Source organism: Podarcis erhardii (genome assembly GCF_964252035.2).
Source record: "Podarcis erhardii genome assembly, chromosome: 4".
In the NCBI taxonomy this organism is placed as follows: Eukaryota; Metazoa; Chordata; class Lepidosauria; order Squamata; family Lacertidae; genus Podarcis; species Podarcis erhardii.
Genome location: NC_138508.1, coordinates 77,082,918 through 77,100,738, shown reverse-complemented (window position 1 = coordinate 77,100,738; position 17,821 = coordinate 77,082,918). Strand labels below are relative to the sequence as shown.

The following is a 17,821-nucleotide window of genomic DNA, read 5'->3' as shown; positions in this document are numbered from 1 at the left end:
TTCCATTTGCACCACAGGACTTCCTCTCCCCATTCTGTCCCTGTGCACCCACAGAAGCTACTCTGTAGGGTCCCCCAACACTCTGGAGCAGATTTTGAGGGTGTGTAGGGGGCTGCAGGGGAAAGTTCATTGTACAAATGAAAATCTGTTGTGCAAGTGAATCAACAGCATGGGATACAACCCATTCTTGTTATTTGTCATTACAGTAGTACCTCTGGATGCGAACGGGATCAGTTCCGGAGCCCCATTCGCATCCTGAAGTGAACACAACCTGTGTCTGTGCGTGCGCAGGTCGCAATTTGCTGCTTCCGCGCATGCGCGTGACGTCATTTTAAGTGCATGCGTGAGCGGCGAAACCCGGAAGTAACGTGTTCCGTTACTTCCGGGTCGCTGGGGGGCATAACCTGAAAACGCTCAACCTGAAGCTACTTCAACCCGAGGTATGACTGTTTGTTAAAATGGAGAAAGTGAGTTTAGTATACTCTGATTTTTTCTTCTCTTAAAGCTACTCAAGCCCTTTGATTAGCAGAATGCATTTTAAGGCTGTAGGGAATTTTACTGCTTTCTTTGGGTTTAAAAGGATTCCTTGCCTTGCCACATTTGCTACTAGCATGATTCAGTTTCTTATTTGAAAGCAATGTTAATAATATTTGGTTCCCTTGTCTGTTGTTCACATCACTGTAGACAAGGACTTATGGCTTATCATGGTTTAGAACTAGAATCCCAGGCACAGATGCAATTGAAATCCAGGTTAAGTTACCACTTTCCTGTTCCCACAGCCTGCAACAGAGTAGGAGTAAAGTGGGAGCAATTATGCAGCATGCACCCGAACACTGTTCCTGCACATTAAACCAGCAACCCTGGCTGGTTTACAGTGCCGTGTAAACAGCCACAGTTTGTATGCTTGTGTCCCCTCTCCCTAAAGTGTGTAGCTTCCTATGCTGCATTACAGCACCCTCTTTGAATCAGTCTCCTGTCCTTTCTTTCTCCTCACTAGAGCTTGAAAATCAAGGCCTTTTCACTGCAGAAGATTATGATAAGTTAATTTATATAGCTAGTGGGATACTAATTTATAGTTATAGGATCAATGTTTTATCGATCATAAGTGTGCAGCTGAAGCAATTCTATGACTACATAGAGGTTCGTGAGATAGTGTGGAGTTGGATCATAAATTATTTAAATTTGCTTGCCATTCCATGCTGCCACCAGCAGCATCGAACCAGCATTTCTAGGCTTGACAATAGCAGTCAGGAAAACAACAGGTGGACTCTCTCTCTCAGCCAGGAGGATCGATTTTTGCATACTGCTTCTTTGACCTTCTTGCAGAAAGTGAAGGGCAAAAGCACTAATATTGTCTCTTGCATTCACTGCAAGTGACTAAATCTTTTTGTGCTTGGTTTAGATATGTCACTATGTTGGTAATGAAGGGTAATTATGTAGATGTCAGTTGCCCCCCCCCCCCCCCCGCTTACTTGTACTGCTCCTTCATCCTTTCCTCCTCCTTGGACCAATGTAATGATGCTAGATACAGTTATGTATCTTCCTTTTTTGCGCTCTCATAGTTCTTGTTTCTAACAACGCTGCTATTGTTAGTGTAATGAGATTTGCCACACAACTTTAGATACAGCCGAAATAGAAAAGTTTTAATTTTGTACATCCTGGAACTGTTTAATGATTCTCAACCTCTGATTCTGCAAACCTACTCTGTGGAATGCCACAATGATTGTAATGCCAAAATAATTGCAATTTCCAGCTTGGAATCTTGAATGCTATGTTGCAGGTAGAAATTAATCTTTTTTTTCTCCTTATCTTGTACAGTGAGATAGGAGGGTGAGTGGGGGGAAATCCAAAATGATTAATTTAGCTGTTTGATTTAATAACTACATATGGAATTGAAAGAGGAACAGAGTGAAAATCTGGACAAAGAGAAGTGGTTGAAATTTAGCTCATAATGAAAGCGAAAAGAGAATTGACTCTGGCAGTGGTAGCATGCAGATGTTGTTTATTTATAATATTAATGTCCATCCTTTCATCATAAAGCAATCTTGGGGCAAGTTACAACATACAGAAACATGAAACCAATAAATGAAACAATTCCAAACCAATTGGTTTTAAAATTAAGCATATAACTATAATCTATCAGTCAATTTACACACCTTAGCCCATATGTCACTGTTGTTTGCTCGAAAGTCACTTAAAGCAGATTGCAGTGATAAAGCAAAAGATCAACAGAATTTAAAGCTGCTAATAATACAAAACATAAAAGGTAAAGGGACCCCTGACCTTTAGGTCCAGTCGTGACCGACTCTGGGGTTGCGGGGCTCATCTCGCTTTATTGGCCGAGGGAGCCGGCGTACAGCTCTTGTGGCCAGCATGACTAAGCTGCTTCTGGCGAACCAGAGCAGCGCATGGAAATGCCGTTTACCTTTCCGCCGGAGCGGTATCTATTTATCTACTTGCACTTTGACGTGCTTTCGAACTGCTAGGTTGGCAGGAGCAGGGACCGAGCAATGGGAGCTCACCCCGTCACGGGGATTTGAACTGCCGACCTTCTGATCTAGGCTCTGTGGTTTAACCCACAGCGCCACCCACGTCCCATAATACAAAACATATTAGTTGCTAAAATATCAACCCTTCCATTAGCATTAAACATTTGCCCTGTTTCATATTGAGTTTAAGGATGATCAAGAAACAAACCCTTTTTGCCTGTTCCCAATTTTGTATAAGGGCCTTCCTACCTACCCCTTATTCTTCCCCATACTAAGGAATAAAAGCATAATCAATACATGTATAAATACTTCCGTGGGAAAGCTTTCTGCTTCCATCTCTTCTTTTTCATATAAAGGTGTTGTAAGAGGCAGCATAGAATCATAGAATCATAGAGTTGGAAGAGACCACAAGGGCCATCGAGTCCAACCCCCTGCCAAGCAGGAAACACCATCAGAGCACTCCTGATATATGGTTGTCAAGCCTCTGCTTAAAAAGACTCCACCACACTCCTTGGCAGCAAATCATCCAGTTCTGTTTGTTTTGTTACTGAGTTCAACATTGGTCAGATACAGCTCCACAGCTTCTAACAATGCTATGCAAGCTTTTGTAAAAAACAAAAAAAAAGCAAGCTATCAAATGCCATTTTTAATACTAATGTTTTTGTGTGTGTGCATGTGTTTGAGCAGGAGTTATCTTGATTAATAGTGTTTATCAAGAGCCATCACGAGGTCTTCCTGTTGAGGAAGTTAACTCTTGGAAAGTTTCCCTTGCAATTGGCATTCTCTGTGGGAAACCTACCAGAGGAAAGTGGAAAAATATTTAACTATATTTATCATCTCTGCTGTGTGAGGCAACGTGCAGTATCTTTAATGGTTACAGTACTTGGGTCTGATTATGTTTACCTGTCCCCCTACCATCCTCAGATGTTCTCTTTTTCCTCTGTCACTTGGGGTAATGGTCTGGAAAGGGTGACTGTTACTTCCTCCTCTTCCTGTAATCCAGCTAATTCACAACACAGTACTTTAGGTACTTTAGGTGTTTGTATCCCACTGTATTTAGTGGGATCTATTGCCATGTCTACAGGATTGTAGCCTTACTTATTCTCTGCAAGTAGGTGGATGGTTGTTTGCTTTGTAGTAATCTTGCTCTTGCATTCATTTTCTATTGCTCTCTGTCTCTGTCTGGGTCACTTCGTGTTGTGCTCATTTTCTACTTGCCGTATGGGTAGGAAGGCTTTCCTACCCATATAGCAGAATGTGGTGGCAGATTGGACTGTACCATTGCAGAATGCTCCCCTACGTGAAAATATCCTTGCAAGTAGAAAATGAGCACAACACAAAGTGACCCAGGCTATAACATTAGTTCCTAACGTGTTAGTTTTGTTCTGCATTTACTTGCGGGGAGGCTTTGTGTGGCATTCCAGTTATCATGTGGCAAGCACTCAGAATGGTATTCAGTGCCCGTTCCTTTTTCAGCATAATATTATATGTCTATTCTGCCCTTTAGTCTGCCATAGCCATAGACCAGACTTCGGTAAATAAGAGTCTGGAGTCAACTCAGCAGATAGTGCCTCAGCAATACCTCAAGTGTTTTGCTCTGACGGTTGCTGGGGAGCAGCATCAGGAAAGGGCTGTTGCCCTCATGTCTTGCTTGTGAGATTCCTAGAGCCATCTGGCTGGACACAGTGAGGAACAGGATGCTGGAGTAGGATAGGCTTTTGGTCTGATTTGGCAGGTGTCAGATAACCCAAGTTGCTTCATCTTCAAAATGTCTTTATGAGGAAGCCATCCCTTAATTATGTCTACCTGATGGATTGGGTAGTCAGGTAAATATTTCAGTGCTTTTATATTGCTGCTTAAAAAATACCGCAGTAATGAAAGGTCACAATAACCGAAGAAATACCACAGTAATTCACCATAACAGAGACTACCTTCAGAAGTGAAATAACAGGTTCTGCTGCCCCAATTGCATTAAATAGTGGTATGCATCTACAAAGGGCTATTGAAGCAGGCATTAAACTACTAAAACAGAAAAAGTCATGGCCAGTTTGTTACTAAAGTTTGTATGTTACTGCAGATTCTTGGATTGGTCTGAATTTGTTTGTACAACACTCACTTTCAATATACTTTTGTGTTATTTTTCCTTTTGAATTTGAAAACTTTCCTTGCCACATTTGGTATCTTGCTCAGTTCTCCCGTCTCTTCCTTTCTTATGTCAGGTGCCACAACCGAGGAAATAAATCATCACTGGGAGTGGCTGGAACAAAACCTACTCCACACCTTGTCTGTATTTGATAATAAAGAAGATATTGTTAGCTTTGTCAGAGGTAAAATAAAGGTAGGCCTTCATTCTTTCCACTTGTTTTATAAGGGGCAAAACAGTACTGAGGAGCAGAGACGTCTATTCCCCTAGGGCAGGGGTCGGCAAGGTTTACCTTGCCTGGGCCAGTTCACTCCAGCAGAGATCCCTCCTTGGGATGGATCGTGAGCGCACGTGGGCACAATTTCCAGCGTCTGTGCAGACACAATTTCCATCGTCTGCACCTGCGATTTTCAGCGTCTGAGCATGCACAGATGTGATTTCCGACACCGCAGAATCAAGTCCCCGTGCCGCGCTGCACCGGTTTAGTGTAGCAGACAGGGACTCATCAAGCGGGCGGTGCGGTTCGGGGGCAGCTCGTGGGCTGGTTAAATAACCCCCGTGGGCTGCTTGTGGCCCATGGGGCTTAGGTTGCCTACCCCTGCCCTAGGGTATTTCTTGGAGCAGAAACATATTAGCCATTTGGTATATGATCAGACTCTACGCTTAAGGAATTGTGGCTTTGCATTCTTGAGTATTATGATGATAATACCAACTTAATTTCAGGATGATTGAAATTGTACCTTGAATGTTTCCCAAACAGGATTTCCTAAACTTGGGTCTCCAGCTGTTTTTGGACTACAGTTCCCATCATCCCTGACCATTGGTCCTAGTAGTTGGGGGTGGTGAGAGTTGTAGTCCCAAAACAGCTAGAGAACCAGATTTGGAAAACCCTGTTCTAAAGGATGGGGAACTTGTTGTCCTCGCATGTTGTCGTACTCCTTCTCCCATCATGCCCAGCCAGTACTCAGGGATGATGGGAGTTGAAGTCCACCAACAGTGGGGTGGCCAGAAATTAACCACCCCTGCTTTAAAGCACTATACAAATACCAAGTTTTAATTTATTAGTTGCTATTAAATATGTAATGTAAGCTATTAAGTTGAATAGCAAATCTTGTAAATCATTTAGTTGCCTGTAACTATTAAGTTGCATGTGGTCACTTCAGTTTCTCCTCTAATGCATTAATTTGCCATTGACCTAGGCATTAATAGCAGAAGAAACCAGCAGTAAGCTAGCTGAGCAGGAAGAGGAGCCTGAGAAGTTCAGAGAAGCACTAGTGAAATTTGAGACCAGATTTAACTTCCCCGAGGCAGAGAAACTGATAACCTTTTACTCATGCTGCTGCTGGAAGGGCAAAGTTCCTCGGCAGGGATGGCTTTATCTCAGCATCAATCACCTCTGTTTCTATTCCTTCTTTCTCGGCAAGGAATGTAAGTATGAGCAATAATGCATCTCACTGATTTGTATGCTTGCTTTTCAAACTGCTGAATTGGTTTCCCTAAGGAAGAAGTTAAAAGTGTAGTTATTTCATCCTTTGGCTAAATCAGAGATGACCAGCTCTATTTTAAGCAGGCACATTTTCATAAGAGACCATTTATTTGGATTTGTAACCTACTCTTACTTTGGGTATTCAGGACAAGAATATAACAGTAGCTGTGCTGGATCAGACCAAAGGCCCATCCAGTCCAGCATTGCGTTCTCACACTGGCTAACCAGATGCTTATGGGAACCCACATAACCCACTTGCAATTCCTAGCAACTGGTATTCAAAAGCATACTGCCTCTGGCAGTGAAGATAGAAAATATCTGTCATGGCTAGTAGCCTTTGGTAGACTTATCCTCCATGCATTTTTCTGATCCTGTTTTTAAAAATGTCAAGCAAACATATTTGTAAAGTCATAACGTGATTAAAGCAAAAAAGAATGCTTGTGAATCAAAGAGGAGCATTTCCTTGTACTGGGATGTGTGTGTATGTACACACACTTGTGCACCACCAGGGAACTTTCTGCTCATCCTTGTAAAATAAGGCTCAGGTTGCATGTGTCACTAGACCAAACTATGGCTTCTCATGAAGACACAAGTTGTGGGTTCCTGGGTAGGAAATTGTGGCTGTTTTGCTCTTCTGGTCCTGCTGCTGCACTGCTGTGAGCCCAAGGCTTAGTGTGTTGTCTGAATATGGGTTTGTGGTTTGTTTTAATCCAGACAAACCACAAACTGTGTAAACCAAGAAGAAACCTTGGTTACAGTTCATGGTTAGAAATATTATATTCTTAATTTCCAGTTGATGTTGTGTAGTTTAAAATGTTGACCTACATTTAAAGACTTAAAGGGGTAAACTAAAAACATGTGAATACATTTTGTATCTGTTACCAGTACTTTTTTCTTTTTAAAAAATGTTTAGGGGTACTCTCATTTTCCTACTCATATTGAAATACTGCCCCTCAATGAGGCCAAACTAAATGTTATGGGGTATGTGTATCCCTGTGTCCCCCCAGAAAAAAGCAGTGTCTGTTACTATCAAAATAAATTTAAAGAATTACCCCAGAAGTCAGTATTATATATGATCAGCTGTAATTTCTCCTTCTCAAGTATGTATAGATAAGGGGGAGCACTCACTCTAGATATGGTGTCTAAAATCAGTATGTTGATTTTAGAACAAGGAGTAGGACTGGTGGTAAGGGGATGGGATCATCTTCCAAGCCTGAGACATAGAATTTCTGGGTTTATATGAAGTGACCTGGGGCTTGCTCATTCTTTTCTAGTTGAAAACTGTTTGTAAAACTCATTTAACTGTATCTCCTAAGTTTTTAAGGTAAGAAACATTACTGCATACATTAAAAAAGCTGATGGTGATTGTAGCCAAATTTGTATGATAAACGTTGTCCTTTGTTTTATCTTACGGCAGCTTCGCACAGACTTGCCACAAAGGATTCATTATCCTTATTAGGCTGAAGAATATAACTTTGTATCATACTGAAGCCTTGTGACTATAAGGAATCATGCAATTTGCATTACTGCTCATTAAATCTCCTGAAAGATAAATCTATGCATCCATGGTTTTTGACAGAAGTACAGTTAGTCCTTGCAGATGTTTTTGTTCTTTTATCATTTCTCCTCATTTACCAAAGCAGCCTTTCACATTCTAAGCCTACTCTTAACATGGGTTCACCAGAAACAGAATGGATTTTTGTGCATTGCAACATCCTTCTGTTGGCACCCATGGCCCAGTTTAGCTTTTTAACTACATTGTATAAAGTTACCTAAAATTCTGCCTACAGGGGCTGTAGATTTACAGTGGTGCCTCGCAAGACGAAAAGAATCCGTTCCGCGATTCTCTTCATCTAGCGGTTTTTTTGTCTTGCGAAGCAAGCCCATTGCAGCTTAGTGGATTAGCGCTATTAGCGGCTTAGCGGATCAGCTGATAAGCGGCTTAGCGGCTTAGAAAAAGGGGGGGAGGGGGGAAAAAGTCGGAAAAACTCGCAAGACATTTCATCTTGCGAAGCAAGCCCATAGGGAAATTCGTTTTGCGAAGCGCCTCCAAAACGGAAAACCCTTTCGTCTAGCGGGTTTTCCGTCTTGCGAGGCGTTCGTCTTGCGGGGCACCACTGTAATTGCCATGGAGCAGGGCAAATATTTTGCCGCTTGAAGCAAAAGCCTCTGGTGCCTTGTCAGTTGCTTCATCAGCTCCCCACCACCTGCTGCCTCCTCCTTTTCCACTGTTGCTACTTGGAGTGGCACAGAGTGGTTGGGGGAGCTTGTGCAGAGGAGGTGGCATGGCTGCAGAGCGGCATCCTAGTCAGGCCTTGATCTTGTGTCTGAGGTGACTGCCACATTGTAAGTGTGCCAGTCCTCACATGGAGTTATTTGCATATGGCCTGCTTGGATTAATACTGTTTTACTGACTGTTTAGAATAAACAAAAGTGAGGAGAAAATACCCAACATGAATTTTTACTTCCTTTAGGGACACCCTGTTTAGGGACGTTTTTAAGGATTGATGTTTTTAGATATGTTGTAAACCACCCAGAGTGGCTGGGGAAACCCAGCCAGATAGTCAAGGTATACATAATAAAATTGTTGTTGTTCTTGTTGTTATTATTGCGGCAATCTTATATATACTTACTTACTTGGAACAAAGTATCACTGAATGCAGCATGAATTTACTTTGAAGAAGATATGTAGAGAAACTGTGTGTATTATATGTATGTGTGGGAGACATAAATTACTGGATTCTGATGTTTACTTCAATAGATCTTTTTTGTGTTTCCATGGTGGCAGTAAAACTTATCATTCCCTGGGTTGATGTCCAGAAGTTGGAAAGAACCTCCAATATCTTGATGACTGACATTATCCGCATCACCACTCAAAGTAAAGAACGCGATTTCTCTATGTTCCTTAATATTGATGAAGCATTCAGGATAATGGAACAGTTGGCAGATGTAACTCTCCGCAGGCTACTGGATAATGAGGTCTTTGAACTGGATCCAGGTTTGCAAGATCCTACTCTGATCACCAAGAGGTAAATAGTGACATCGTTTTTGTTGAAGGGGTCTCATATTTTAAGTAGTATTCCACCACGACCAACACTACTACCTTTGTGTCATGAAGTCTAAATAAAGAGCAAATCTATCTGGGAAAAGGCGGGGAACAAAATACAAAAATAACTTCAATCAAGTAAGTCCTGTGACCCTTGTGGTATTATTCAGAACCAGTCACATCTTTAGCATTTCTCTGTAATGCAGGAAGACACACAAGCTTTTTCAGCCCAATGGTCACATTTTGTTGTGGACAATCTCCTGGAGGCCACATGCCAGCATTATTGGATTAAAGGGGAGTCTTAATTTGTGCAAGATCTGCGTTGAGTAATGCCTTGTTGTACAACTTCACACTCTGCAATTTTTTTAGAAGCAATAATAACAGTAATAATAACAGTAGTAATTTTTTTATATGCTGCCCATCTCACTGGGTTGCCCCAGCCACTCTGGGCAGTTTCCAACACATTAAAACACAGCAAAACACCAACCATTAAAAAACCTCTCTGTACAGGGCTGCTTTCAGATGTCTTCTAAAAGTCAGATAGTTTTTTAATTCCTTGATATCTGATGGGAGGGCGTTCCACAGGGCGGACACCACTACTGAGAAGGCCCTCTGCCTGGTTCCCTGTAACCTCACTTCTCGCAGTGAGGGAACTGGCAGAAGACCCTCGAAGCTGGACCTCAGTGTCCGGGCTGAACGATGGGGGTGGAGACGCTCCTTCAGGTATGCAGGTCCAAAGCCGTTAAGGACTTTAAAGGTCACCAACACTTTGAATTGTGCTTGTAAAATGTACTGGGAGCCAGTATAGATCCTTTAGGCCTTGTGTTATATGGTCCCGGCAGCCACTTCCAGCTGCATTCTGCATTAGTTGTAGTTTCCGAGTCACCTTCAAAGGTAGCTCCGCCAAAGCAAACACATTTTCCCCATTATGTAGTATAATATCTTGCCTTGCTGGTGCATTTTCCTTTAAAAAGAAAGAAAGAAAAAGTAAGAAATATATTGAGTTGAATCCAGGCTTGATTTGGCAGAACTCTGCTGATTCCATGCACCCTGGGACAGAAGAATGGGGAGACATTTTTCAGCAACTCTTCCTTCCCCCAACCCCAGATGCCTCCCCAGATCTGCTTTGGATGGTTTGAAGACCCTTCAGAACAAAGTGGATAAATGGCACATGGATTTGGAGGGGGAAGGAGGGTGCTAGAAAATGCCTCCTCCCACTTCCATCTGCAACAACCTCCACTGAATCAGGGTCCCATCCACGAATGGAAACATTGGTTCCATTTGCAGTGGGATATGTCTGGATTTATTCCAGTTGTGTGTTTCCCTGTAGTTCATCATTTGGGAAGAGATGAGATTTCCAGCCAACTTTCGCTAAAGCAGAGATGGAGAACCTGCAACCCTCCAGAGATCGCTGAACCCTGAGCAGCAACCAGCATGACCAATGGACAAGGATGATGGGAGTTGTGGTCGATCAAAATCTGGAGGGCCACAGGTTCCCCACCCCTAGGTTAATAAAGGATAATGCTCAGGCAGTGAATTACAGAAGAATTAACCAGCATTTGCTCCCAAAAGCAAAGAGAGATTGAAGTATTGCATAACCACAAAAGCTCTTTATTTTAAATGCCCCGAAATGCTTTCAACGGTACCCAGACATAAGATCTTCTTAATATGAGTGTTTTAAAACGTCCTCTTATTAATGGACTCTGTGTGACTGTTTGCCCAGAATGTGGAAAGCACAAAAACGTTGTGTATTATATTTTGCTACATATGTGATACTGCTTGTGCATTTTATTTTGCTACATTATGTGATATTGCAACTTATAATGAACATTTTTCTGGTTTGAATTGCATGATTGAGCAGCTGCTTTCTTATAATCTTGCCTGGATTTTCTTAGTGTGTATAATTAGTGCAGTAGGCAACCACACTCTAAGGAGTCCTGTATTAAAAGCAGCAGTTTGGGGGCACAGCTGGACTTTCTCCAAAGTCTACCTTTCCCCCTTGAAATTCTGTCTTCAGAATAAGTTAGAATGGTTTTGAAAATCTGCAGCATGAATTTCTTTGTTTATATGGTATTAAACAAAATGCCACCTTAAACTTCAGAATTCTTTATATGTTACGCTATTTATGTCACGTGCCTGTGGTTCTTAAACGTTTTAGTACTGAGGATTATTATTCTGTTTTGTTTGCTCTTTGCAGTCCAACACATTTTCTTTCTTTATAGCTATTGTGTGGTACCACACTTAAAGCTTTCAAATTGATTTCTTGCTTAGACGGAAATTTCAAGCAAAGGTTTACAGAGTGGACGAAGAATTATGGAATTAAGTAAAGTTGCTATAAAGGATTACTTCATTCTGTTGGCCCAACACATTTCCAGCTGCTGCAGCTTTTTCAAAGAGTACAAAAATAAGCACATTCCTTATAACAGAGCAGGTCTCTCTCATATAGAACCACATGAAGTCTTTTTAAAAGCAATGTCTTAAATACAGAGATGTTCACTCCTTGTGTGAGTGGAAGGCACTTCCACTTATGCAAAAAGTCGTCTCTGATTTTTGCTGATTTCCCCTTCCCACCAAAGCCCCTTACACCTCATTCCATGGCACACTACAAGTTCCATCACCATCAAGTTTGACTTGAAGAGCAAGGAGAGAGATAATCGCTGCAGCCATGCTGCACTTTAGAAGTCCTATGCACACCTATGTAGCTCAGCGCAAATGGAGGGATGGCCCTCCCAACAGATGTAGGGCCCATGTCTTTCTGAAATACTGAGAGCCTGTTGGAAATGCTGCCCCAGTGCAAGGTTCTAGTTTGTGTTGTGCTACACTTTAGTTTGTGCTACACTTTAGCCACTCAGCAGTCAATGATATTAAATGTTTTGGTCAGCTATTCTCTGTATTTCCCCCTTGTTCAATGCATACTGCTAATGCTGTATTTAAATGCACAAAATAGAATTTTAAAAATGGGAAGTCATCACAACTCTCCCATAAAGTGTAACAAAATCTCTTCATTTACACTGAGCATGAGTGGCATCTAACAGCTCAACTCTGCTAAAAAGCCCTAAATTTAAAAAGTACTATATAGGTGTATTTTATACACATATTTAAAGCTTAATATATACTGTGATTGTACAAAGTATACTGTGATATCTGTTGTCTTTCGAAGAACAAGCATTTTAGAAACTATTTTCGTGGGAGAGTAGTTCACCTACCCTTCATATAGATACTGGCAAAGAGGCTTCTACAAAGTGAACTGGAGATTTTGTCACTGATTCAACTCTGTTTTGGTCAGAATGGAAAAATATTTTTGTGCTGAGCCAATGCAACACTTAGTCATACTAGCAGATTGTTAGTTGACTTTGTCAGGTGATTATTTTTTTTCTTGTGAGGAAACTTTGACTGTAAACACAATCTTTTCTTCCTTTGAGTACAGTTTTCTGTTGCTTGTCTTTAAACAAAATAAAAACTTTCTGACTTGCTTCAGAAGCCAAGCTAGTCTGTTCTAGGGTTGCCATACATCCAAATTTTCCCAGACGTATCTGGAATACCACAGTTGGCAGCAGTGTCCAGGCAGAAATTGGGGAAATGTCCAGGAAAATCTGGACATACGGCAGCCCATGTCAGCAGTGCTGTTTTTGCCGTTTTTCCATAAAGGTAGCTCAAAAACAGCATTATTATTTTTTTGCTTCCCCCCCCCCAAACTAAACAACTTTGGCAAGTCAATCAATCTATCTGTGGATTTTCACTGTTTAAAATATGGCAACCCTATCTGTTCTGGATTTTGAAATGGTTGCAAAACTGTCCTCTGTACTAAGCAAAATGGCCCACCAAGCTGTTTTATTAAGCTGCTGTCACAAATGAAAAAGGCATTCTAAATTCTTAAAACTACTTTAGCAGGGGGAGTTGATGGATTTCTGTTGTCAAATGAAGCACAGATGCCAGAAGGCACTCCTTAGATTCTTTAGCCCACACTTTGCATTCTTTTACTGAAACAGAGAGGGAAGCTATTTCTTCCTTAAAGCAAACTGTTTTGAGGAAAAAAAAGAATGTGCTATGAAGAGAACTGTAGAACTTAAGTGATAAACTGGTATATTCATAGGCACCCATACCATACTTGTGTTGCTTATGTAGGGTAAGGGGTTTGTGTGCATACGCATATGTGCCTGCTTAATCACATGAGAACCCTTGAGGCAGATTTTGCAGGTGCATGGGGAGAGGAGGTGAAGGGGAACTCTAGTTTCGTGAGTAGAATGCCCCACTTGCAGCGTTGAATACAACCTGAGGTTATTCAAATCCTGGCTAATAGAAATGGATCTCATTTGCCACTGCAGTAAATATGCCAGTGAGAATCTTCCAAAGGCAGGCAAAATGCCATTAGCCTGTTGAAGCTGAAGCTTAATGGAAATGATTTTTAAAAAACCGCTTCTACTCAGGACTCAACAAACAACAGCTTGCCGTGAATGAGCAAGTGTGCTAATACATGCTGCTCAAATTGTGCCGCGCCTCTCCTCCCAGAACACCAGGGTGGTGTTAAGTGCCAACCAGTGCTCTTGGTTTATCTCTCGCCAAACCAACCATGAAAGGAAGCAAAGATTCATTCTTTAGTAGGAACAAACCATGAGTGCTGGTTCATATGTACAGTGGTGCCCCGCAAGACGAATGCCTCGCAAGACAAAAAACCCGCTAGACGAAAAACCCGCTAGACGAAAGGGTTTTCCATTTTGGAGGCGCTTCGCAAGACGAATTTCCCTATGGGCTTGCTTTGCAAGATGAAAACGTCTTGTGAGTCTTGCAAGTCTTGCGATTTTTTTTCGCGCCCCCCCCCCTTTTCTAAGGCGCTTTGCCGCTAAAAGCCGCTAATAGCGCTAAGCCGCTAATCCGCTAATCCGCTAATGGGCTTGCTTCGCAAGACGAAAAAACCGCTAGACGAAGAGAATCGCGGAACGGATTCTTTTCGTCTTGCGAGGCACCACTGTAATATTAAGCTTCTGGTTTGCTTCCTCTGGGTACATCACGGGGAGAAGGGTGGGGGAAATGAGATTTGAGCCCTGGTTATCAGCATGCTTTCTTGCTCATGGCAAGGAATCTGTTGTTGAGCCTATGGCTTACCATGACTTGTGAACTGGCCTACTGCAATTTTGTTAAATAAGAAAGCAAATCAAGTTGCTTTAAGTTTTAGCCTTTGAAAAACGTTTTGTTCTGTTGCTTCTTTCAAAAGAGATCTTGAGTTCAGAGCACGGAATGAGTACTTCAGAGCTTTCTTCCGGTTACCAAAGAAGGAAAAGCTGCACGAAGTTGCAGATTGTTCCCTGTGGACTCCCTTTAGCCGCTGTCACACAGTTGGAAGGATGTTTGCCTCAGATAGCTATATCTGTTTTGCTAGCAAAGAAGATGGCTGCTGTAATGTTCTAATTCCACTTGTAGAGGTTAGTCTTTTGTCACTTTTAAAATCCATATTTCTTCTAATGAACCACCTTTCTGCTTACTTAAATGTGAAAACAGTTCTATCTATTTGTTTATCCTAAGCTGTTTAACAACTCATTGCACATATCCTTCAGGTAATGTTGAGCAGTTATGTGGTACCTAACAATCAGTCCAGGGTTGCCAATTAAAAAGTAATTGGCTTCTCTCCACTGAGCAATATTAATCATGGATGTGCAGCTCTATAAAATGTTTTCACAACAAACTTTGCCACCAGCTAACGTGAAAACGCTGTAGAAATTCTTAATTCAAACCAGTTACACTCTAAAAATCTTTAGCCAATCTGCTATGCTCACAATGAATTTTCCCTACCCCTTTCCATGCATGCTTATGTGTTGAAGTGGGATTTCTAAAATCTGCTTGCAGAGATGAAGGTAGGGAGTTCTTCTGGTTTGCACCTTTGGAGTCTGGTAAGCGATCTTGCTTAGATCCTGACACACATAAAGAGCTACTTCAGGCACTCCTGAGTACTTAGGCAAGTGGGTTCTTTCGACCTTTGAGAGGCAGACCCTCATGCAGAATCAAATTATTTGTCATACATTTCTGGGTTTAAAAAAAAGGGTTTGCTGTTATGTCTAAAGATCTCTTCGGCAATGGAACCAGTATGATGGTCCTTTGGATGCAGACCTTGGTGTTCCCTATCATAAAGTTTATCACAAACTACCTGAAGAAAAGCATAGATGTTCAAGTTTGTACATTATTTGTTTATTCTATTTATATCCCACCTTCTCTCCAAAGAGCCCAAGGTGGCGTATACAACTTCCCCCCAGTCTCCATTTTATCCTCACAACAACCCTGTGAGGTTGAGCAACTGTGACTGGCCCAAGGTTGACCCAGTGAACCTCATGACCCAGTGAGGATTCGAACCCTGCTCTCCCTTGGCCTAGGTCCGGTAACTCTAGCCACTATGCCACACTGACTCTCACATGGGTGATGTTAAAGGCAACCAGATCCTGTCTGGTTTACTTCAAAAATAAAAAGCATATTGAGTTAGAGGGGTTCTTGACATGGGAAGAATGTAGAGCACAGGACTTTCAAAATAAAAAAATAGTTACCTCAGACAGGTTTTTCTTGTTTCCACCCCTACATTCCCCGACCCATTAACAAAGAGCACAGACTTATTTGCTGTTTCTTCTGTACCTTATACAGTGGTACCTCAGGTTACGGACGCTTCAGGTTACGGACGCTTCAGGTTACAGACTCCGCTAACCCACAAATAGTACCTCGGGTTAAGAACTTTGCTTCAAGATGAGAACAGAAATTGCGCAGCCCCATTAGCTAAAGTGGTACCTCAGGTTAAGAACAGTTTTAGGTTAAGAACGGACCTCTGGAACAAATTAAGTTCTTAACCCGAGGTACCACTGTACTAGGTTTTCAATTTTATTGGCATTTGGGCAGATCTCTGATGTGAATATATATATTGTGTTCATTTTTTTAAAACAGGTGGCTAGTATTGAGAAGATGGAGGACACTAGCCTTCTTCCCAATCCCATCATTATTAGCATAAAAAGCAAGACGGCCTTTCAGTTCATTGAGCTAAAGGACAGAGATACTCTGGTGGAGAATCTGCTTCTAAGATTAAAGAAAGTGAAGGCTAGCAACGCATCGCTCCGTAGAAATTTGAAAAGCAAAGAGACGGTATTAAATGTCTAACCTGTTCCAGCTGTATGCTCAGTATATTTTGCCTAGTACCTTTTAAACTAGAAGAAAGACTTACTGGTATTATAAATGGGTTATTTTTTTTAAACAAAAAATAGTTTAAACATGCTCCCTTTCCCGATGTGGCTTCAGAGATAAGAAATGCAGGTCTCGTAGGGAAAAAGCTGGAGGATCACCCCGATTTGTAATCCACTTCTAGCAAGAGGAAAGAGGATGGTATATTTTGAAGATATAAGGAAGAAAAGTTGGTCGTTGCGCTCATGACATCTGCTTAGTCTTGTATGTGCACTTACCCACTATAGTGCTGTGTGAATTTAAAGCTGTAACACTCCTTAGGTTATATTTTCATCATCTACATAATTAGTTTCACATCTAATTTGCCAAATAGTGTAGAAGAGCAAAAAAGGGTAGTGAGCATGGTTGAAATATCTATGGCATGACAGGCTTGAGTTTACTAGAGGATTAAATTCCTTTTACTTGCTATGGATTTTGTGTATGGATTAGAGGCAGTTCATGGGATCTTTTATTAATGTGCTTTCAGCTGGCTTCAGGTGCTTCTTATTCCAAAGCAGAGAAAGTCAGTTGATAAACAAGTTTAGTAGATGTTTAGTTGTTGTTATTGATCTACACAATAAAGCTTTCTAACTAATTCTGTTTGTCCCCCCCCCTTTACTTGTGCAGCAAAATTCTCATTCAACACATGCCGATTATGAACTTGGGAACTTGGGGATAGTAGCTTCACAAAGCAATAACGGGAATGAAAATGACAGCAGCAGTAGACATCTGCTGAATGCAGAGGCCCTGAGTTCAGCATTTCATCCTTCTGGAATAGATGGTCTGGATTTTAGGATGGTATGTAAAACCACCATTTTAGTTATTGGGGACATTTGAAAAGCTTGTTCACAGTCTCTCCTTGCATCATCTGACATGCTATTAATATTACATATATTTAGGTACCAGGCAAAAATGTTCCTCTCCCCCCAAGCCTTTGGCTAATTAAACAATCTATGGCCTTTTAAATGGGGTGGGTGGGTTATTGCTTCTGTTTGCTACTATGTTATATTTTTGTGGGTTCATATTGTGATCCTCGGCCTTCCTTCCTTTGTTTACATTAATGACTTCTTTCCTTTCCTTCTGCAATCTATTCTCCTTAGCCCATTCCTTTGTTTGTAGCATATGTAGTATCTACTTCCTATAGTACATAGGAAAAATGCTATAGGTTCAAGCAAATACCGTCTGTATCTGAGCAAGGACCATTTCTTCATTTTGAAATCGAAGTTGTAGAAACGGTTTTGCAAGTTGTGCCATAGGAATGATTTAATACCTCCTCAAAACAGATGCAGGTTATATTGAGAATATGATAATGAGTTGTTACAAAAGCTTCTCATTATAGCGTCTTAAAAATATAGTGTAGGGAATAGTCCCAAGAGACTGTGTGACGCTCTGACTTTTCTTTTGGTGCATTTCATCGTAATTGTATATGATGGTTTGTGATTGCATATAAACTGTTTCACAATCGAAAG

At 41.4% G+C, this 17,821-nt stretch overlaps 1 protein-coding gene across 2 annotated transcripts in view; it reads left to right on the top strand.

The window, feature by feature from the left end:
• TBC1D8 (TBC1 domain family member 8) overlaps window positions 1-17,821 on the top strand; it is a 50,337-nt gene that overhangs the window by 20,040 nt on the left and 12,476 nt on the right. For both annotated transcript variants that reach the window (XM_081857867.1, XM_081857866.1), the window contains exons 3-8: window positions 4,709-4,827; window positions 5,832-6,060; window positions 8,907-9,147; window positions 14,377-14,584; window positions 16,083-16,277; window positions 16,980-17,150. In XM_081857867.1, coding sequence (XP_081713993.1) covers window positions 4,709-4,827; window positions 5,832-6,060; window positions 8,907-9,147; window positions 14,377-14,584; window positions 16,083-16,277; window positions 16,980-17,150 — 1,163 coding nt within the window. The remainder of the gene's footprint in view (window positions 1-4,708; window positions 4,828-5,831; window positions 6,061-8,906; window positions 9,148-14,376; window positions 14,585-16,082; window positions 16,278-16,979; window positions 17,151-17,821) is intronic.